The 22,057-nt window shown below is 43.3% G+C and overlaps 1 protein-coding gene across 21 annotated transcripts in view; it reads left to right on the plus strand.

Annotated features, from left to right (window-relative positions):
* Nucleotides 1-22,057, plus strand: part of RBMS1 (RNA binding motif single stranded interacting protein 1) — a 241,187-nt gene that overhangs the window by 132,425 nt on the left and 86,705 nt on the right. For 13 of the 21 annotated variants that reach the window (XM_051849539.2, XM_051849535.2, XM_070070775.1 and 10 more), the window contains one exon: nucleotides 1,817-1,992. In XM_051849539.2, coding sequence (XP_051705499.1) covers nucleotides 1,817-1,992 — 176 coding nt within the window. The remainder of the gene's footprint in view (nucleotides 1-1,816; nucleotides 1,993-22,057) is intronic. The other 8 variants (XM_051849537.2, XM_070070768.1, XM_070070770.1 and 5 more) reach the window with 1 other exon arrangement.

A 22,057-nucleotide genomic window follows, 5' to 3' on the forward strand; every position in this document is an offset into this window, starting at 1 on the left:
CATGGTGAGCCCTCTTGTGAACGGCAAACGGCGTGGTTTGTGTCAGTGATGGCTTCTCAGATGCTAATCCACCAAGATTTCAGCTTCAGTCTTGTCTAGCTCTGTTTGCAGCTGCAAGTTCCCTGTGTCCATCAGAGGTTTGGACCAGGAGGCAAAGATATTACTTCCTAGCACCTTGGTTCTCACTGATGTGAAGAGTAGGGGAGAGTAGGGGAAATGCAGCTAGCAGTTGAGTGACTCCAGAGGGTGTCAAGTGTCACTGGTGGCAGGGCGAGGGAGAGGGAGCTTAGTCTTAGTATTATATCTAGAAACTGCCATCTTTAGCCCCTGGGGGAAAGGCAGTGGTGTGGAGAAAGGATATGAGTTCAACTACTTATTAAGGGCATGAATCAGATAGATTTGCTAGAATGTGAACTTAGGCAGGTTTTGTTCTTGAGCTAAGTCGTTCTGATGTTCTCGGTGCAAATTCAGCCTTCCATAAAATAGCACCTCTGCGTTCGTTGACTGTTTGTCAGCCCTTCTTCTACTGTACCTCCAAGAGGAAACCACTTTCGATATATTGGTCCTTGGGCTCCGATGATATCTCCATAAGGACTCTGGACAATGGGAAGCAGAGTCTGGAAGGTATAGGACCAGAAGAAATGGTTGCATGGCTAAATTCCGGGGATCCTAGTATGTGAGCGTGTTATGGAATCGGGATGATCGTGGCAGAAGCTGCGTGCAGGACCAGGAATTGATGGTGGGTAGCTGACAAGCGCAGCGAGGGTTCGTTTTTGAACTTGCCACTGTGGAATTATTTCATCTTCTGTATGTGTAGTTTTCTTGTCTGTGGTAGTAAAAGTTAAACTCTTACAACATGACATTTTTTATGGATTGTCTAGTGACTGTTTAATTTTATAAGTTCAAGTGGCTAGTGTGAGTGATGTCCTTTAGTGTGTTTGTTATTGAATGTGAGGTGAGAGCATTGCCATCCTGCTGCTGTGAGGACCCTGGGTTGTGTAGGAAGCTGAGCTGTCTCACTTCCTCAAAGTCACGGGTGTGGTGTGGGGTCAGAGAGCTGTGGCCTGGCTCCGCAGTTCACAGAGAATGATCCAGTGCACGTACAGTTTCAGACATTCTTCCTAGGTGGCTGCTGCTTGTAAAACCAGCCCAAGCCCTTGGTTTGCCAGCTTTACAAGAGCTGTGATGGTTGCTGCACGCACTGGGAAGCTTTCCAAAGACTCCAGCAGTCTTATAGGGGTTAAATTTCACAAGGTTGGCCAGAGTGAAAGGCAGCACGCCTGTCCCTCTAATCCAGGTGCCTCAAGGAAGTCCTGTGCCGCTCTTGATAGGAGGGTGAAGTGCTTATTTGGGAATCTAGATTAAAATTAAGTTTCTTACACTCTACTTTTTTTGACAAATCATCTTAATAAAGTTAATCAGTGACACTCAATCAGTTGTTCTTCAGAATTTGGAAAGTTTTACAAAAGTCTAGTGATATCTAAATTACCATCATAGGACCTCATGCAATTTTGAATCTCAGTAGATGTATTCCTTAAAAATGTGTTAATGGATTAATCCTGTACAAATTTAGTCATATTTAAGGTACGCCTAGAGTTTTTTTCTACTGAGTAAAATCCTGTTACTTTCACGTTGAAGGAGAGTTTGCTTGTGTTTTTTAGTAGAATGAGCAGATCTTTTGAAGGTGTAAATTAAAGTTGAGACAGCAGCGTGGTTCCAGGTGGTCTGCACTTGGGTCCAGACAGTGTCATTTTCCTTTGGCCTCTGCGTGGTGCTGGGGCCTAGCAAGCTAACGCTCCTGATCTTTGTTTTCCAGCAGTCTCTGGTCCCAGCCCACCCCATGGCCCCTCCCAGTCCCAGCACCACCAGCAGTAATAACAACAGTAGCAGCAGTAGCAACTCAGGATGGGATCAGCTAAGCAAAACGAACCTCTATATCCGAGGACTGCCCCCCAACACCACCGACCAGGACCTTGTGAAGCTCTGTCAACCGTAAGTAGTGGTTGTTCTTGTTGTTTCAGCTGCTGAATGTTTCCTGGGTCCTGTGATAGAGTGATGCAAAGCGTGCTATTGGAGAGGGTTAGGAGACAAAGCTGTGGACCCTTAGTGTCACAGAGAAATGAATTTCCAAGGTCTTGGGCACTTAGTGGAAACATGAGCAGGGTGCTTATCTAACAAAATAATTCAATAGAATTCAACTTTATTGGAATTGGAGAAGTAAAATATGAATTAAAAAAAAAAAATCTGTGCTTAGATCGTTTTCAGGAGTGCTGATTTCTGGTGGACGTCTGGGGTCCAGTCTGTCCTCCATGAGAAACTTGAACTGTCACTGTTTGTGAGAAAGGTGGCTAGCCAGCCAGCCTCATCCTATCTGCATGTGAAGGTCTTAGTTTCAGTGAGCTTGGTGCTAGTGTGTCTTGATGAGCACCAGTAGTTCCGTGGTCCCAGTTGTTCACCCTCACCTCTTTGGGAATAAGAACCACTTCCACCCTTTCCGAATCTTATGAAGAGATGTGTGTGTGACTGCATAAAGTTCTAAAAGAAATGTGCATTATATGCTAATGTTGTGGATGAATAGAATGTAAATTTGCTCCTTTACTGCAATTACATTAGCAGCTGAGAATGAAAGCACTAATTTAAATTACGGCACTAGCTGCACTGTATACAGCCATGATCATTGTGTAAAGACTAAAACCATCAAATGGCATTGAGCTATAAAAACCTACACATACAGCAGCACTTTTTGTTTGTCTGAAGACAATAATGGTCCTTTACAAAAGGAATTTTGCTTAACTGGGAGAACTGACAGTGTTCCCTAGTCCCTGAAAGGTGTTCCCGTTGCAGAGCGTCTCATTTCCCTGGCCTTGGGTAAAATGCAGATTCCTTACTTCTTTTATTTTTTTTTTTCTTTAAGGAAAAACATTCAAAACTAACTTGGGCAATTTTCCCAAATTGGAACTAAAAGTCACCCCGACCTTCTCTGTGGCATCAGTGGTAGTTTTTGCTTCATTTTGAAAGAGGAGGTGTAGGACAGTAGGTGGTGGCTCTTTAGAACCTGAAGAACTTTCTAGAAGGCTATTACTCCGAAACCTCTTGTTCCTTTCTCATGTCACCCTTTTGCTCAGCCCTGGTGGACTTGTGAGGCGATGAAATAATGGCCTGTGGTAGGGTCTACTCTGAAAGCAAGTCCAGCCCTTGGGGTTTATCCTGCCTGGTGAGAGGCAGCGGGAGCCCTGCCAGGCAAGCCCTGCCCTGCTGCAGCTGTTCAAGACCACAAATAGGCCTTTTGCTATCTTGTCTGCTGCTGGCCTTTCATTGGCGTCTTCTGATGCTTGTGCAGCATAATTACAGGTAGAAAGAGCGCCATAAAGTCTAAGGAGCTAAAAATGTAACTTCATAGGAAACAAAAGAACGTTGCTAACTCCTGGATTCTTGAGGTGTACAAGTAGGGAAGAGGATTTCAAAAGACAAATTGTTCCTTAGCTAGTTTAGAATTATAGGAGTGTTGACATCAAGAATCAAGAAGACAGCGTTAAAAAAAAGCCCATAAAATAATTGAGTAATACCATGCTTTATGCACTCAATTGTATTCATATATTCAATTGAGAAATTGAACCAGTAATGTTTTTATTGAATCAAATCACATTTCAAGTGTGGTGGAAGAATATTTTATCATTTTTTGCCTCGAATATTGACTCCTTTTTTGTTATCGGTCTCTTTGATGTATATGGATTTTCTTAACTTGTATGAACATTGCTCTCTTTGCTGTTATCGATAGCAGCAGTAACTGTTTGCCACTCTGTCTCTTGTCGTTTACAAAGAAGTCTCTTACAAAATCTCAGTGCTGATATTAAACTCTGATGATAGTGTTTTTATGTGTATCGTACAAAATCAAGATGCAGCAAAAATAGCGAATTCTATCTCAAAATCTAGAAGCTTTATTCCATTTAATACAGAGAATCTAGTAATCACCGGATTTGACTTGCTGACAGTTTTCTGTCTTAGAATGTAGAGAAACCAAAAAAGGGCATTCCTGTTCTGGTCTTAATCATTTTCAATGAAGAATAGCTGGTTGGTGACATAGAAGTGACAGGAACCTTATGGGAAGGTGACTCATCCTACTGCTTAAAAAACCCAGTGGACCTAATTAGAGATTTTGGAAAAGTTAATATCAGGAACTTCTCAGAAAAGGTGGGATGTAAATCCCTGGCTCATCAAGAGAAACAAAAAAAAAATCATTTTAGAACCAAAAATTGGCATCGTAATTACAAACTGACCTGATGAGACTGAACTGGGGAGGGGCAGCACTTGAAACAAGAGGTTTGGCTCTCCAGGAGACCTGGGCCCAGTTTCATACAGTATGTGAAGTTTAAAGGCAAGTGTGAGGCAGACTTTGTGAGGCAGCCTGAGTTCCTGGTCCCACTCCCTGCTACTCCCTGCTTCCCATCCAGCTTCCTGTAGATTTGAGAACCAGCAGATGATGGTCCAAGTACTGGCTTTCTTTTCTCCCCTGTTGGAGACCTGGGTAGAATTCCTGGCTCAACTAACCCCAGCTGTTGTGGATATGGGGGGACGGGAGGGGGGGGGGGATGAAACAGAAGTGGAAAGTATTTCTCTTTCTTGCTGTCACTCTTACAGTGTCACTCTGCTTTTCAAATAAATATATTAACTTTCTTTTTAAAGAAAGGCAAATATATGAACATTTGAAAAAAACTAAAGAGAGAAATAAGAATTATTTTTTAAAACTCTGTGGAGTAGAACATAGGATACTTGATGTTAGAAAGAATAACATTGAGAAAGTAAGAAACTCATGGGCTGTTGCTGTGGTGTAGCAGATAAAGCCACCACCTGCAGTGCCGGCATCCCATAAGGGCGCCAGTTCAAGTTCCAGCTGCTCCACTTCCGATCCCGCTCTGCTATGGTCTGGGAAAGCAGTAAAAGATGGTCCAAGTCCTTGGGCCCCTGCACCCGTGTGGGAGACCCAGAAGAAGCTCCTGGCTTCTGGCTTCAGATCAGCACAGCTCCAGTTGTTGCAGCCAATTGGGGAGTGAACCAGCAGATGGTAGACTCCCTCCCTCCCTCCCTCCCTCCCTCCTTCCTTCTCTCTCTCTCTCTCTCTCTCTCTCTCTCTCCTTCTGTGTGTAACTCTGAATTTCAAATAAATAAGTAAATCTCAAAAAAAAAAAAAAAAAAAAAACTCATGACACCAGGAGTGCAGCCCACCACAGTGGAGAGGATGGGAGTGTGTATAGGAGGGGACTCAGGCTGGAAGGCAGCCCCTTTATGTTGCTGTAGTAGGGAGATGAGCAGTGAGGACCAGACAGAGTGGTGACATTGGTAAGCATTGGGTAGTATAGATTCAAAGTAGATGCACTTGTAGGACCATTTAGTTTAACATTTTTATTTCAGAGACAGAGTATCTCTCATCTGCTAGTTTGCTTCCTAAGTACTCATAAGAGCTAAAGCTAGACGAGGCTGATTCTAGGAGCCAGAAATTCATTCTTGGTCTCCGTTGTAGGTGACAGAGACCCAACCGCTTAAGCCATCACCTGCTGCCTTCCAGGGTATGCATTAGCACATGCATCGGCAGGAAGCTGGGATGAGAGCAGAGTTGGGACTCAACACCAAGCATTCTAGTGTGGGCTACACATGTCCCTAGCAGTGTCTTCACTGCTGTGTCGTATAGCCATACCTTCTAGGAACATTTAATGGAAGAATCCCACTCATCCCACCTAAGTTCTAAAATTTGAAGCATGCATGGGAAATCTTGGGATCTCAGGACTTCCCCAGGCTGCTGCAGCTTGGCTCCCTGTTTCTAGAAGTTTATCTATTAGAGTGTACCTTTCTAGTGACACAAGTGACACAGCAAGTTGAGGAAGTGGAATGATCTGGGTAGCAGAAAGGACTTATCGGTTACCCCTTGACCTTCAGATATTCTTAATCCTCTCCTTCCTCTAAAAATCAAGCCAAACACACACTCCCATTGACTGTGCTTGTTTCACACGTGGTATTTGTCTAATACATGTTTTTTCAGGAAAAAGCTCATGCAAACGTCTCTGGCGAATTTTCTAGACGGATGAGTCTGGGGTTCTCGTTGCTTCCACTTTCTTGTCTCTGTAACTGTTTGCCTTTTACCTTCAGGGTCTCAGACAAAACTGCAGCTTCTGTGTCCACTCATGTCCACTCTCCTCTTGGCTCTTGGCTCTGCTGGTGTCTGTGTTTCCTTCTGGATCCCTCTAGTCGCATCCTCTCGGCTTTAGTCTCCATTCCTGTCAATTTTCTACACATTTTCCTTCTGAATATTTTATTTGTACTTCAAAATCAATATTGCCAGCTCTCTCTTAATGCTTTCACTTTTCCAGATTTAGTCTCTTAAACTTGAAACGTGGGAGCAGTCCTTGTCTGCTTCCTGTTGTCGTCTCAGGCACCAGGTCCCCGTGGATGCCGCTTTGGCCTGTCTACCTTTTCTCTGTCCCTGTTCCCTAGAGTGGGGACAAGGGAGAGCAAATTGCTCCTGCTGCTGCCTACAGTTCTGTCCTCCAGGAGCCTGTGCCGTTGAACAGTTGTGACAGCGTATAGAGGTAATGACCCATTGTCTTCAAAGGTTCCACATCTGGCTTATAAGATCTTCCAAGTCAGGGCTGCGGGAATTTGAAATTGCACTTATCAGTCTCAGTGCAAGGCAAATACCCAATTCTCTGACACTAGCCCACCACATGGCCCCCACGTTGCATATTTCAGAAAGCTTCTTGAAAAATGAAGTTAAGCGTAAGTTTGGGGGAAAATATATTTTGAAATCCATGCCTAGATTTTTGATAGTATCCGTTTTCTGAGAACTTGTTGAAGTCCTCTCTCAGCATACGTAAGGTTGTGATCAGGATTAAAGCGAGTAATACTATATAAGTAAAGCAACTGGTGCCCTGCCTGGAACGCAGTTGTCACTGAACAAGTGTGGGTCCCTCTCGCCCTACTCCTTTGCACCTCCGAATCCTAACTACTCAAACAAGCTTAAATTACCTCTAGCCTTACATTTGAAAGTAAGAAAAAGTGCCACCTGCCAGATTTTGATTTTGTAAGCCGGGGAAGCCAGGGAATTAGGTTATGTGAACATACTTTCCATTTTCTTCTCCCTTGGGCCCTTGGTTTGGTACTTACGAAAGAGTAGTTTGAGCCTCCCGCGGCCACCCAATACATTCCTGTCAAAGTAGCTATTACAGCACGCAAAGTCTTCCGTGCCGTCCAGGCTTCCTCTCTTGTAGGTTAAAAATAGTGTCTATGCAAGGCTTGGGCCACAGCTCTTCTTGATTTGCGGTGGGAGCAGAGGTGTGTGAGTCTCTTGGCTGGGGCTGGGCAGCTTCAAGATGCTGGTAGTTGTGATAGTCATATGAAAAAGTCCGCTAGCACAGTGTATGGCAGCTTGCTTGACAGGAGGAAGGTTTATGATATTAAAACACAAGGAGGTTCTATTCCCTCTCACTTTCTGAACCGATGCTCCATGCACAAGTTTCTTTTCATTCAGTAGATTTCTAATTTGTTTCAAGAACAGTAAAAGAAAGTGAAATTAAACCTAGTTTATGGTATGAGAACCTGTTACTAATTAAAAGGAAGTGTTTCTGAAATATAATGTTTCCCTGGTTGCAATATCCAATACATTTTTATTTCCTTACATTTGTTTTCTGTTCTCTGCAGGTTTACCCCATTCTTTTGAATACAATAAAGATTGTAAGAGGTGAAGCAGAAAAGCACCACAGGTCAGCATAGGTAGACATAAGCAACCAAGCTTAACTTAAGACAGAATGAAGTCAGAGTTACCATCAGTGCCTTGTTCTGGGAGAACGCAGGTAGCCTTGACTCTCATGTGGGAAGATTGGGTTAGCTTTTAGGGAGAAGTTGACAAGGATGCCCCGCTAAGTCCTTGGCCTTAAAGGACAAGGAAAATTTCATGAACGATGAAATAGTGTCCTTCAGGCCTCAAGAACAGCCCAGAGGCTTGAGAATGCTTGCATGTTAAAAAAAAAAAATTAAAAAAACACAGGGAAAAGGGCTTCTGGGTGCATCAGTGGCGTCCAGCAGTTGTTAATCTGGTCTCCTGGTGACCAGCTTGGAGACCGTGGGTATGGAGGAAACAGTGGAGATGCAGGTTGGAAGATATTTTTAGCATCTTGAATTAAGAAGCTCAGGGGTTTTTGAGTTTATCCTTTGGGTACAGAGAAGCTAGCCATGGGGTGGAGGAAGAGAAGAATTCATCTCTTTTCTTGCTCTCACAGGGCAGTTCTGACAAAAGTGGCAAGGCTGGCTTGGAGAAGGAGGAGACGTGCATGGCTGAGAGATGATGCGGACCCAGGGATGTGATAGGAATGGAAATGGGAGAGGAAACCCAGGAAACAGGGGAGGGGGTTACACACGGGAACAGTGGTTCTCCAGCATGATTAAAAGTGACTGGAGCATTTTCCCTCTCCATACAGAGAAGACTCAAGTTGCAGTAGTAGAGGCAGCAGGGGAAAGGCATCGACTCAGGGGTTTTCTCTTGCACCCTGAACTTTGGCCTCTTCCTGTGCTCCTGAGATGCCCCCCCCCCCACCATGCTGTTATTTGTGGTTCACACAGATAAGGCCACTTAACCCAGAATGCTTTTCTGAAGCCATTAGTCTGCCATTAGTCTGTCCCACTGATTTTATTAGTTTATTGTTTGTTTTTGTTTGTGGAACACTGATTTGTAAGATAATATTTTTAAGTTGTTTTGATTGTCGTAAGAAATTAGGGCAACTAACAGGAAAATGGGCAACTTGAAATGGTTGTTTTATTTCTCCATGTATCACCATTTAGCTCTGTAATGCTAAGATAGTCAGGTTCATTAAATAGTCCACCTGCCAACAGGTTTTTTCTTCTGACCTGCATTTCAGTGACCATCCTTTCTTGTCCATCTTGAGTGATTAGGCCCATGGCTGCCATGATTACTAGTGTCATAATGAACAGCAAGTGATCGTGTTGTGGCCACTTGGATGTTTAAGTTTGCTTTGTAGCCATTTGAATTTTTAGATTTTAAAAGGCACTGAAAACTATGGTGAATTTTTTTAAAGATTTATTTTATTTATTTGAAAGAGTTACAGAGAGAAGTAGAGAGAGATAGAGGTAGGTCTTACATCTGCTGGTTCACTCCCCAGATGGCTGCAACAGCCAGAGCTGGGCCGATCCGAAGCCAGGAGCCAGGAGCTTCTTCTGGGTCTCCCACGCGGGTACAGGGGCCCAAGGACCTGGGCCCTCTTCCACTGCCTTCGCAGGCTGTAAGAGAGAGCTGGATCGGGAGAGGAGCAGCCAGGACTAGAACCGGTGCCTGTATGGCATGCCAGCACTTCAGTCCATGGCATTAACCCACTGTGCCACAGTGCTGGCCCCTATAGTGAATTTTTTAATTATCAGATTTCTTTGAAGGACAGAGACAGAAAAAGAAAAATTTACTGGAAATATAGAATAGTGGAAAAATAGTTCTTTCATTGTGTCCCTTTTCAAAAAATAGTCTTTGTTGACTGGAAAAATTTTTTTAATCTTCACAAAATGAGAAGCTAAGATGATGAGTTTTCCATGGCTAATCATAGAAAATACATGCCAGTTTTTTGTTTCTACTACCATTATATGTGTCTTACTCATTTACATATTTTATTTCATAAATAATGAAATTTCTTTTAAGTTCCATATGTTTTTGTCCTATAAAGCAGTTAATTTTTATCCTCTCAAAGCTTCTTTCCAAATTGGTGTACTAGATTCTTGGTACACAAAATACAAATAGAATGGTTTCTGGAACTTGACTTGTTCCTATTATTGCCAGCAAAATAGGATGACATGTAATAAATAACACAAAGAGGGCTTAGAACAAGGAGCTTGATCATTTTGCAGAAAAGCGTGATCTAACATATGAAGTTTTCAGACTTTGTCTCATCCTTTAAAAAAAGGAATTCCAATCTATTGAGGCCAAATGTTGAGTCATTAGTTGCAGTTTAACTCTCTCCTCATAGACCAATAAGTATTCCAGTAAGTTGAAGAGTTTGCATTTGAAACAAGACAAATGCCTTATCTTTGTTTTTTTTTTTTTAATTTTTTTTTTAAGAAAATGTCATTTATTTGAGGAGCAGAGTGACAGAATGAGAGGGAAAGACAGAGAAGTCTTCTGTTTCACTCCCCAAGTGCATGCATCAGGCAAGGCTGGGCCATACTAAAGTCGGGAGCTTGAAACGCTATGTGGGTCTCCCTCATGGGTGACCGGGACTCAAGCACTCGAGCCATAATCTGCTGTCCCGCAGGAGCATCAGCGAGAAGCCGAAGCGGGAGGAGAGGCAGGGCTGGAACCCAAGCACTCCAGTGTGGATGTTAAGCATCCCATGTGGCTTACTCCATTCTGTCACAATGCCAGATCCTTTCTGATCCCCTCCCAAATAGATGTCAAAGCAGAGTTGAGAGTTTGGGATCAACAGGATATTTGATTGAGTCGTCTTCGCATTCATCTCTCTGGAAAGCCACAAAGAGAATCATTTTCTTGATCCTGTTGGTTGCTCTAGTTCCCTTGATATGGAGGAATCCTGGCACTTTAAAGAAATGCTATTAACTCTTTGGTGGAGTAGCTTAAGCAGAATCTCTTATCAGAGTGCCAGTTCCAATCCCAGCTACTGTGCTTTCCGTCCTGTTTGCGGCTGACGCATTTTCTGGGAGACAACAAGTAATGGCTCAAGTACTTGAATCCCTGCCAATCTGTAGGCTTTGAATTCCACGCTCCTGGCTTCAGCCTGGCCCAGCCCTGACTGTTGCAGATATTTGGGGAGTGAACCAGCACATGGAAGATTCTCTGTCTCTGTCTCAATGTCTGTCTGTCTCCACACCCCACTCTGTCCCTCTGCCTCTGCCATTCCAATAAATAAAAGAAAACCTTTTAAAAGAGTGAAAAGAAAAATTTTCAAAGTGCTTTATGTATAGTGCAAGGGTACTTTAAAAGTTTGTGAAGAACTGGAATTAAAAGGTGTTTATTTGGTGCTAAAAAATGTGATGTCCATGCCTGTGGGTGTCTTCAAAAAGCTAATGGAAAAATGCATATCAGAATAACCTGCATGGATTTCAAAAACTTTTGCACTACTAAATAAATTTACCTTTTAATTACATTTTTCTTATGAACTTTGTAAAGTACCCTTTGACATGCAAAAGTATAAGCTGAAGACTCTTTGGAAACCCCAGCATTTCACAGAATAGTTTTAGGATGAAGAATTCCCCATGAAATAAATAACTGCTTGCTGAGAGAGAACCATACCCCTTACACCTCTGCTCTTCAGCTTTGTCCTTAAAACTGTCAGCTGCAATTTGCAAACATTACAGTATTTAACCCACTCCTGAGAGTTGCTGCATTCCCCAGCAGAGCAAAGCCTCATGGATCTAAGAAGCCCAGAAGATGGGCCATGCTCCCTCACTGGCAGCAAGATTCACCTCCCTCTGCTTAGAGTGCCCACAACTCCAGTACCTGCTGTAGGAAAATGAAAATGGACTGCAGGTCAGGGATTTCAGGGTCCGCGTGAGTGGTTGGAACCTCAAATGTTAATTATTACCACCACCTACTATATGCATGCAGTGGATATTTTAGTAGAAACGTCTCAGCGATGTCTGTTTTCTAATTTATCCCCAGTGTAAAATGTGCTGGCACGCATGGCTGTTTCGGTATTTAGCCTCCGTATTGTCAGTGACCTTTTTCCTAAGGATGTCTTTTTGCTATTCCGAGGCGTGATCACAAGCCGTTCTCTTGTCACGGCCAAACTCTGCACACTCTGTCGGCAAGTCATTTTTGATATCAGCCATCACAGAAGTTAATTGGAAAGCTGGGGCTGAAAAGAATGATCATAACCACAAGAAGTTTTCTAAAAATCTTGTCCTCCCTTTCCGTGAGTGCAGGTGGTATTTACTGTATCTCCATCCCTTGCTCCTAGATTTGAACTATGGATTTCTGTAGCAGAAGTTCAGAGGTGTTAGCTGCTATACAAAGGTGAAGGTAGACTACCAGAAATAATGGCCTCTAAAATCTTCATTTGGCAGTTGTCCTTGGTTTTATTTAGAATTCCCTTATTGCAGTACCATGAATTTCAGAAATTTACAACCCTCTCCTTTGTCTTTCCCCTTCTTCCATTCGTATTAACTTTATGCAAAGAAAGGCTGTATAATGTAACATCTATGCTAGGAGCTGACATTTCATCTATTGCTTCCTGTGTGCCAGCCACAATGCCAAGTGTTTTATCATTTAATCCTTAGAACAATTTTATGGGTAATGTTATCCCCCTGTCGAAGATGCACTTGGGAGAGATTTTTCAATATGGCTGGTGACAGTGGAGCCGAAAGTCCAGCTCAGACAATCTGTCCCTCCTGAGCTACTGCTTCCCAGGTACAGTCTGGATGCAGTTCATTATCTTCCTCCTCCTCCTCCTCCTCCTCTCATCAGCAGCCCTGGTCCTCCATTTACCACATGCTACAAAGATGCATTTCTCCAGGATTCTAAAAGAGATACTCAGCCATGATAGATTTAACAGGATTTTGTAGAGAAATTAACGTTGAAGTCCAGTTGAGTGGCCAGTAGAATCAAGAGCTCAGAGGAAGGGCAGAAGGAGAGAGGAGAATCCATGTTTCCTGACAGCTAACAAAGTAATTCCTTTTAGTATAGTGGATTGTATGCAACTTAGCTCCTGAGTAACTTGTCTGTATACAGCTCTCCAAAATTGCACAGTACAGAGAACATATGTAATGTCATTTGCCTGGTGTTGGAGAGGGTTTGTGCATATACTAAATGAAAAGTTTTTTAGGTGTCACTGACATAAATCTTCACACTGCTTTAGAAAATAATGGCCATTTACGAACATTATAATTATACTCTGAGTATAAATCTGATGAGGCCACTTTTGGCAAGAAATAAAAGGTAAATCCCATTTTCATCTAATTTAACGCATATTTGTTAAGCATTGTACCAGTGATTTTTGGTAGATACTGCCGTAAGAAAGACACATTTTCTGCCTTGAAACAGGTTTTTGTCTTCTGTAGGAAATGAACTCCACACCTAAGGTGGATCAGAATGTGAGAGGTTGGAAAGTGCCCCCCCACCCCCCAGCACACAGTGATTGCACATGACTGGGGTATCAGGCAAACCTTGGCACCTGGATGAGCCTCCAGGCTGGGCTGGCCAGCCCACGCCAGCACTGAAGACAGGACTGGTGTGCTGGCCTGCCCTGTCTGCTATTCCCTTGGGACTAAGTGGTCCAGGGAGTGTACTTCCTGAGAAGATAAGTGATAGAAATTCCTCCTGGCTTGCCCTTCAGGGAATGTGGAATAGAGGGTGGGTCCAAGGACAAGATGACTCAAAGATGATTGTAACATTTGAGTCTCAGAAGCTGGAAGTTCAGTATCCTTAACAGATATGCAGGTCAGGAAGGAGAGCTTATTTTTATTCTTGCCTGGAAATGCTCATCCACTCTCAGGGGAAACCTTTCAAATTTAGTGTTTGTCTGCTTTATGAGCCTGTGTACTTTTGGGATAGCTGTTGAAAGGAAAGAAGTAGTACATCAATTCCAGACTGGTGAATCTTCCCTCAAAAGACAGACCAGCAATTAAACATATTTGTCAGCTGGAGTAGGTGACCTAGTCATTCGTTCCTCGTTGACCATTTGCAGTGCATGTGAACCTTTCAGTGGAGATGGTCTTTATGGTCATCATTGAGAAGATCTGTATTCTTCTCCAACATTATTTTCCTAAAATTTTAGAGTTCACTGTTAGGGGTTTAAGCTTTCTTCTAAATTGGTTTTTGTTTAATGAAGTGCTTTGCAAGTCCCTTGATTAGAATCACTTGGCTTTAAACAGGAGCTTTTTGGAGACAGGTTTTGTACGAAAGCCATGGACTGAGTGGGAGGAGAGGAAGATGGGTTTCCATAAACGGGGTATCTAGAATTAGCGAGGAAGCAGACTCATAACACAAACAGTCCTGACCAGGCTCCTAGCACTGCCAGGGATGTGGGCTTTCCTCCTGGCTGGCCCAGGACCACTGCTTTTCCTGGTTTTTCCCTTCATGTGGTAGTAGCTTCCTGCCTTTATTAAGTCCCATGTCAGTGAGAGAACCAGGACGGGAGACCAGCTTTTTTTTTGGCTATCAGTGTTTTCCTGAGTAGTTTTAGATTTCCAAGTTTACAAAGGAACTTTGAGGTGGAGTAAGGCATGTTTCTTTAAAGATGAAGTAAAACCATTTGTAGTCCTACAAAACAAACTGGACCTGCATGCACATTCGCCTAGGAGTGCCTGTCTTTTCCAAGAGTATCTGCAAAATGTTTCATCTTTACCTATGAATCCAGGCCATACACTATGAAATTATTGTCAGTGCCTTGGGGAGGTAAGGTCTAACTTTTGCTCCAATTTTTAGTCTACTTCAATGACCATGTGTAGCTAGCTAGATAATATCTTGTTTCTTGGATTTTTTCCCCCTACTATCCCTTTATTCATTCTCTTTTGTTGAGGTTTGACAGCATGCAATTAGCTGTTAAAAGCCTTACTTTCTTAATCTGGGTTCGGTGTTTTCTAGCAAAAAGAATTTTAACATTTAATTACAGTGGATTAAACTTTTTTCATCTCTAGTCTGAATTACAGAACTTTACATCTCTTCTGGTCCTGTGGCTGTTAACGAGGAATGCCCACCAGAGGTGAACCTTGCCTGCCCAGACCCTTCTGTTTGGTCCTGAGACAGGAGACTCGGAGACACACAGGCGGGTAGGATAGCGTGCACTTGTGGTGAGGAGCCCAGCCTCACAGCTTGCCACCCGGCTCTACCACTTGCTTGAGCAAATTTCTCAACCTCTCCTTGCCCCAGTTTCCACACCTGTAAAAGCAGGATAATAATAGTGCCTATAACACAGGTTCTTCTAGGGACTAAATGGGTTAATATAAAACACTCCAAACATTTCTTGGCACATGCTACTATTACTGGTATCATTATATGTTTTTAAAAGCTTCTCAGGAGATTCTGATGTTCAGTCTCAGTTCACAGCTTCTGTTTTAGTCTTTTCGTGTTATAATTAAGTAGGCTAAGGCTCACTAGGGGTTAAATGGCCTTCTTGGAGTCACAGACTAGGAAATGGCAAACTCGGAACTAGATTCCCTGTCTCCTGAAACACTCACCTATTTGGGTTTGTGTAAATTACAAATGCATAAACTACTGTGCACTCTGCTCCTCTTAATCATGAATATGAAATTTCTGCACTTTGGTTTCTTGCCAAAGAACTTTATTCTTTCCACTGCCTTGCTCTTGTCAAAAGCTGTTATAAGAAATCACATTTATGAAGAATTGCCTAAAAGATTTGGAGTCCATTATTTATTCCAACTTTGTCATGATACACACAGAAAAGAATAATATTTATGGTGCATTATGTTGGTATTGCATTAGATTATATTGCATTATTGCCAGTGAACAAGGCTGCTCACTGCTGGAGGTGACAGGCCCCACCCAGTCTCTGAGGTTGATGGGATCAATATCTCTTCACACCTGAAATGGAAGTACTTCAGCAAGCTATTGTTCTTTTGATTTTTTTTTTAAGTAGAACAGCCCTTTAATCAATGAAGTCTTTTTTTTTTAAAGAATTATTTTATTTACTTGGAAGATTGAGTAAAAGAGAGAGAGAGAACCAGAGAGAGAGAGAGCCAGAGAGAGAGAGAGAGAGAGAGAGATCTTCCTTTCTGGTGGCTCATTCCCCAAATGACCACAACTACCAGAGCTGAGCTGATCTGAAGCCAGGAGCTTCTTCCAGGTCTCCCATGCAGGTGCAGGAGCCCAAGGACTTGGGCCATCTTCTACTGCTTCCCTAGGCCATAGCAGAGAGCTGGATCGGAAGAGGAGCAGCTGGGACTAGAATTGGTGCCCATATGGGATGCCGGTGCTGTGGGCTGGGGCTTTAACCCAGAACCATGATTACATAAACAAATGTTTAAAAGATAATATTTTTAAATTATGTATTTTATAAATGCAAATTTACAGCACTTAAGAAATTGATCAGAGAGAAGTCATTTGGTTTTGATTAACTCAGAAATTTGAGATAAGGGCTCCTGGATGACTGGAGCAGAACAGAATCAACATTTCTAATTTAATGTATCTAAGTATCTTAGTATCCTCTTAAATTATTCTGATCCAAAAGCTGCAAATAACCAGAATTTGTTTTTGTGTCACTGTTAAAATCCTAATAATACACCTATGCCTCACGATAGATACAAAAGTCAGATTCCAAGCACCTAAGACTTAGAATCAGTACTGTCAGTGATATCACTTGACCGTGACTCACCATGGTAGGTAGATTACTGTTGTACAAGTGGCTGTTAGATCATGGTGAGGATGTGTGCCAACTAGTTGAACCTGCTCTTGGCCTTGCATTTGAGTGTAATGTGTGTGTGTAGGTCGTTTGTACAACTTTATGCAAATGGACATGCACAGACTAGAATTTCCAGAAGAATACCCACACAAAGTTACAACTTTCCTAATCAGTGACTCATTTTTAAGTTCACATATGCCCAAAGAGGTGACAGGAAACACGTTTGTCCAGTGTCCACCCTTGAAGTGGCTTAATGTAGATGTCATCAAGTTTGTTCAAATTTGCTATGTCATATACAAGGGTACATCAGAATGCTCACAGAAAATGAAGTTAAAATATGCATTTTCTGTGAATTTTTTGAAGACCTTTCATGTTCAGTTGCATTTCCCATTGATTGTTTTTTAACTTAAAGCTAAGAATTAACGTTCCAATGGAAAATTGAAGCACTCCCTAAGCACTTGTTTGGAGTCTGATCCAGCAGCCACTGCTGTAGGGAATATGGATTTTATCCCCGCACTTGTATATTACCGACACAGCCCTCTGCCTTTGCAGAACTTCAGCCTGCATGGGTTGCTGGTGCTGCAGGCCTTCATTTAACCAGGCTTTGCACACAGGATGTGGCCCCTGGGGAGACTCACAGGAGGAAGCTCCTGGCCCCAGCACTGTGAAAACAGAAATTCTATGGAGCCCATAGTTTATTCCACTGGACACTCAGTTTTGTAATTGTTTGCCCTTCTTACTCGGACTACTAGAAAGTTCTGCGTTGACTTTGCATTCCGCATTGCCATTTCTGTGGAATCACCCTGTGATTCACAAATGTATGGAGTAACTCTGCCTCTGGGTTTATTTTCCCTTCACCTGGAACTCCCCATGTGTTTCTGACTTGGGCTGTTACATATATTTTTGCCAAGCAGCCTCAAACTTTTGGGGGGAAGAAATATAAATAAATATTTCCCATGTGTTTTATTTGACTAACCCCTCTTCAAATCACAGTTCAAAGAATGTTGCATGATCATCTTCTTGGTCAGTTTGTCCAATCACTACTATCCTTCTTTAAGGTGGCTGACTTGAAAGAGCTGATAAGTTGGATGTCTAGTGGCATTTCCATTGGGAAGGAAAGTCTGCACCCAGTCTTAATGACCCTACAAGGACATAGGTGTTTGCACAACAGCTTCCTGGACTGTGATAAATATTAAAATCCGTGAATACTCACAACTGTGATTTCCAGCAACCTTTACTTGATTGTAGTGAAAGAAAAGATTTGTTGTTGCTATTGTTGTTGTTTTTTAATGGAATTTTTCCTATATTCATGTTCATTTTGGCCCTGAATGAGTTGCCCCCCCCCCCTTTTTAAATGCTTAAAGCCAGGAATTATTGAGCAATTTCTCTGGATATCTGTTTTAGCTACAGAAATTTGTTTTACCTATAGTTTTCATTTTTATTTATTTATTTATTTGAAAGGTGGAGAGAGAAAGAGATCTCTTCATCTGCTAGTTTACTTCCCAGGTGCCTATGATAGCTGGGGTTGGGTCAAGCCAAAACTAGGACATAGGAAACTGCATCCAAGTCTCCTACATGGGAGCCATGGAGGGCCATCTGTAACTTGGGCCGTCATCTGCTGCCTCCTAGATTATGCATTGGCCGGAAGCTGCATTGGAAGCAGAGGCAGGAAAGTCTGAGACACTCTGATGGGGGTGCAGCATCCCAGATGGTAGCTGAACCCGCTGTGCCATAGTGCCCCCATCTGTGCTTTGCCGGCTTCCACATCTCACTTTAAAGTTGTTGGCTCCACCTGTAAAGCTCCTGTGGGCTGAGTTCCTGATAAATTCCTTCATCTGTTGTCCGCCTTGAGCTTGAAGAAACATTCTTCTGGAAATAGCGTCTCACATGCTGTTAATTAGTTTTTTCTGCCCCAGTCCCCGCTTTCCCTCTCTTTTTGGATGTCTGTTGGAAAAGCACCAGCCTTTACCCGGCGTGCATAGGTAGTGATAATACACGATTATGAGGTCTTCAGGATTGTTTTTCCTTCTTTTTAGGGTTCATTTATGCCTCAGCCTTGTTTTGTGTATGTAATGGTTTTCCCGAGCTCTGAGGCTACCAGATGGAGGTCTCCTACGTGGGTCCCCTGCAGACACATGTCCAGAGCAGAAAGTGTAATGCCACATTGATGGGAAGTGAGGAGGTGACATTTCACAAGGGATCTGGACCTGCAGCTCACCAGGCAGGCTTTCCTCCTGTTACTTTCTAAACCTCTGAGCAGCACGATCCCCAGGATGCTCGCTGGGTGTGTCGCAGCCCCAGCATGTCTCTGCAGGTTGCAGCCTGAGGTGAGCCATAAAGATAAGCATCTTGGGACGTGGGCCTGAGATCTGTACACCCTGCTGCTGCCCGCATCTGCAGGAAATGTACAAGTTGGACTATCTCCGAAGGCAAGTCCTGGCCTACTGACCCCAAATAGTTTTTTCACTTAGACTTTCTTACGTCTTACAATGACCGCAACAACTGTGTTGCCTGCCCCTTCTTCCCATAATCTGACTTCTCCCCGAACACACACACTTCATTCCAGCCAGCCTAGTGGAATTCTTTTTTCTCTCTCTCTCTCTCTTTTTTTTTTTTTTTTTTACGACAGGCAGAGTGGACAGTGAGAGAGAGACAGAGAGAAAGGTCTTCCTTTTCCGTTGCTTCACCCCCCAACGGCCACTGCAGCCAGCGCGCTGTGGCCGGCACACCGTGCTGATCCGAAGCCAGGAGCCAGGTGCTTCTCCTGGTCCCCCATGCAGGTGCAGGGCCCAAGGACCTGGGCCATCCTCTACTGCACTCCCAGGCCACAGCAGAGAGCTGGACAGGAAGAGGAACAACCAGGACAGAATCCGGTGCCCCGGCTGGGACTAGAACCCGGTGTGCCGGCACCGCAGGTGGAGGATTAGCCTAGTGAGCCACGGCGCCAGCCCTCTCTCTTTTTTTAAAGGCTTATTTATTTATTTGAAAGGCAGAGTTACAGAGAGGCAGAGGCAGGGCGGGGGATGGGGTGTCTTCCATCTACTGGTTCACTCCCCAGATGTCCACAACAGCTGGAGCTGCACTGATCCGAAGGCAGGAGCTTCTTCCAGATCTCCCAGGTGGGTACAGGGGCCCAAAGAGTTGGGCCATCCTCTGATGCTTTCCCAGGCCATAGCAGAGAGCTGGATCAGAAGTGGAGCAGCTGGGACTTGAACCAGCGCCCATATGGGATGCCAGCACTGCAGGAAGTGGCCTTACCTGCTATGCCACAGTGCCAGCCCCCAGCCTACTGGACTTCTTAAGCTTTCCTGAGCCCACCAGGCCTGTTTTACCATCTTCTAGCATCATTGCTTTTCTTTTTGATACCTGAATTGCTCCCCCCAGGGTCCCCTGACTCACTTCCTCATGTGTCTCAGGTATGCTCAAGGGCCACTTTCTCAACTTACCTACCTTGGCCACCCTTTAAAAACTCAGACCCGTCTCTCCTTCACCTTGGTACTCTCAGTCTCACATCTTTTCCTTGTATCTAATTATCATGATGCCACTCTGTAACCCTGTAAGCTACTGTGTAATTTTCTTATTTTTGCCTACTTATTACCAGCAGATGCCCATATGTATCTTTGAAGGAATGAACAAAATACTGCTTTCAGTGGCACAAAGGAAGGCTAAGGTGTGAGCCCTAATCCCTAATTACAGAAACATTGTTGTCTTGAAGGCCAAACTCAGCACCTGTTCCTGGGGTCCATATGTGGGAACTTCAGAAAGTTCATGGAAAAATGAAAGTCAAAGGTAAGTTTATTTTGGTGCAAAAATTTTGAAAGCCATGCATAGTTCTTTCATAATACCCATTTTCCATGAATTTTCTGAGGATGTTACATATGCATGGATTTCAAAAATTTTTGCACTGAAATAAGCTTACCTTTTTTTTTTTTAAAGATTTATTTATTTATTTGAAAGTCAGGGTTACACACAGAGAGAAGGAGAGGCAGAGAGAGGGAGAGGGAGAGGTCTTCCATCCGCTGGTTCACTCCACAATGGCCATAACTGCGCTGATCGGAAGCCTGGAGCTTCTTCCAGGACTCCCATGTGGGTACAGGGGCCCAAGGACTTGGGCCATCTTCTATGTATTCCCAGGCCATAGCAGAGAGCTGGATTGGAAGTGGAATAGCAGGGATTCCAACTGGCACCCATATAGGATGCTGGCACTGCAGGCAGTGGCTTTACCCACTACGCCACAGCGCCGGCCCCATAAGCTTACCTTTTAATCACATCTTTTTCAGTCAACTTTGTAAAGTATCCTTGGATTTCTATCACACGCTTTCTCCTTCCCTCTCTCTTCCTCTTTTTTCTTCCTTCACTGAGATGAGCAACTAAAGTACCAGTGAGTGCGGATCCTCAGTGCTGGAGCAGACTGGTCAAAATGAAGGCTTCACACTTGCTGTCTCCTCCCCTGTGGCACGTGTTTCTCCCTCTCGTCCTGTTTTTCCATCTATTTATTGTTATCTAACTATGTGTATGTTGGTAACACATCATGCATTTTTTTATAATAAGGCAAGCTACAAATAAATCCATTAAAAATGGTAAATAAATAGCCAGCTACTCTAAGCCTCCAGCTCTTCCTTGGTGACGTCAGCAAATTGAACCAGAGATCAGGAATAAACAAGTAAGCGGCCGTGCACTGCCTCGTTTCCTCTCTCCAGGCAGGATTGCTAATACATAGATGAGAACACTTTCCTGCTGGGCCTGGCTGGGCCTCAGAATCCTTCCCTACACAACATGACTGCTAGCAACTCAGCAGAACTGGCACGCACGAGGAAAACTGTATGAAACTCTTGACAGATTCCTCCCATCTCTGTGGTCCAAGGAAAGGAGAAATAAAGGCTTATTCTGTGTCTTCCTAGGGACCTGGAGCCTTGCTGCTTGAGATTTTTTTGATATGAAGTATCTTTGCATGAAAGATTAAGAAAAATGTATCTTCTAGTATAATCAAGAAATAGGTTATACTAATTAATTAGATTTTCAAATTATAGGCTTTTACCTTATATATCTTACACGACTTGCTGATTGTCAAAGCCTAGAGATGCATGTTCTTCTCGTGATTCAGGTTACATTTAACACTTGGACTGTTTTCATCGTTAGGACCAGTTATCAGTGACCTGCGCTCGTGCTGAGGAGCTGTTTATGATAGAGTTGTCAGTCAGGTGCTTCATCTCCAGGGCGCTTGCTGTGTTTGATCAGTGCTGGTTGGCAGTCATTAGACAGGTTCTTCAGGCTCAACCACTGAAGAGAAGTTGGGGACTTAAGACAGTCGACCTCTCTTAATATCGTTTCGTCCTTGCCTCAGTTTCGCCTTTGTCCTGTGTTCCTTGCCACCAATTTTTTTTTAAACCTTTATCTTAGTAATCTTCTAGAGTATATCTCTTCAGAAGCTACCTTAAGTGCTTCCTAGAATAGGACAGGCTCAGCTTATATAAATAGGTGCGTGTACTCATGCACACACTCACACATACACACTGTGTTTTTATGCATAGATGGACAAATGTCATTCTTTACTCTTGTAAGTAAAATAGTGAAAAACAGCAATGATAGGAATCTGTTCACTCCCGATAAAGAAGGTATTTTTTTTTTAAGATGTATTTATTTGTTTGAAAGAGTTACACAGAGAGAGAAAGAGAGGCAGAGAGAGAGAGAGAGAGAGA

The sequence above is a fragment of the Oryctolagus cuniculus genome, chromosome 3 (assembly GCF_964237555.1).
Source record: "Oryctolagus cuniculus chromosome 3, mOryCun1.1, whole genome shotgun sequence".
NCBI lineage: Eukaryota > Metazoa > Chordata > Mammalia > Lagomorpha > Leporidae > Oryctolagus > Oryctolagus cuniculus.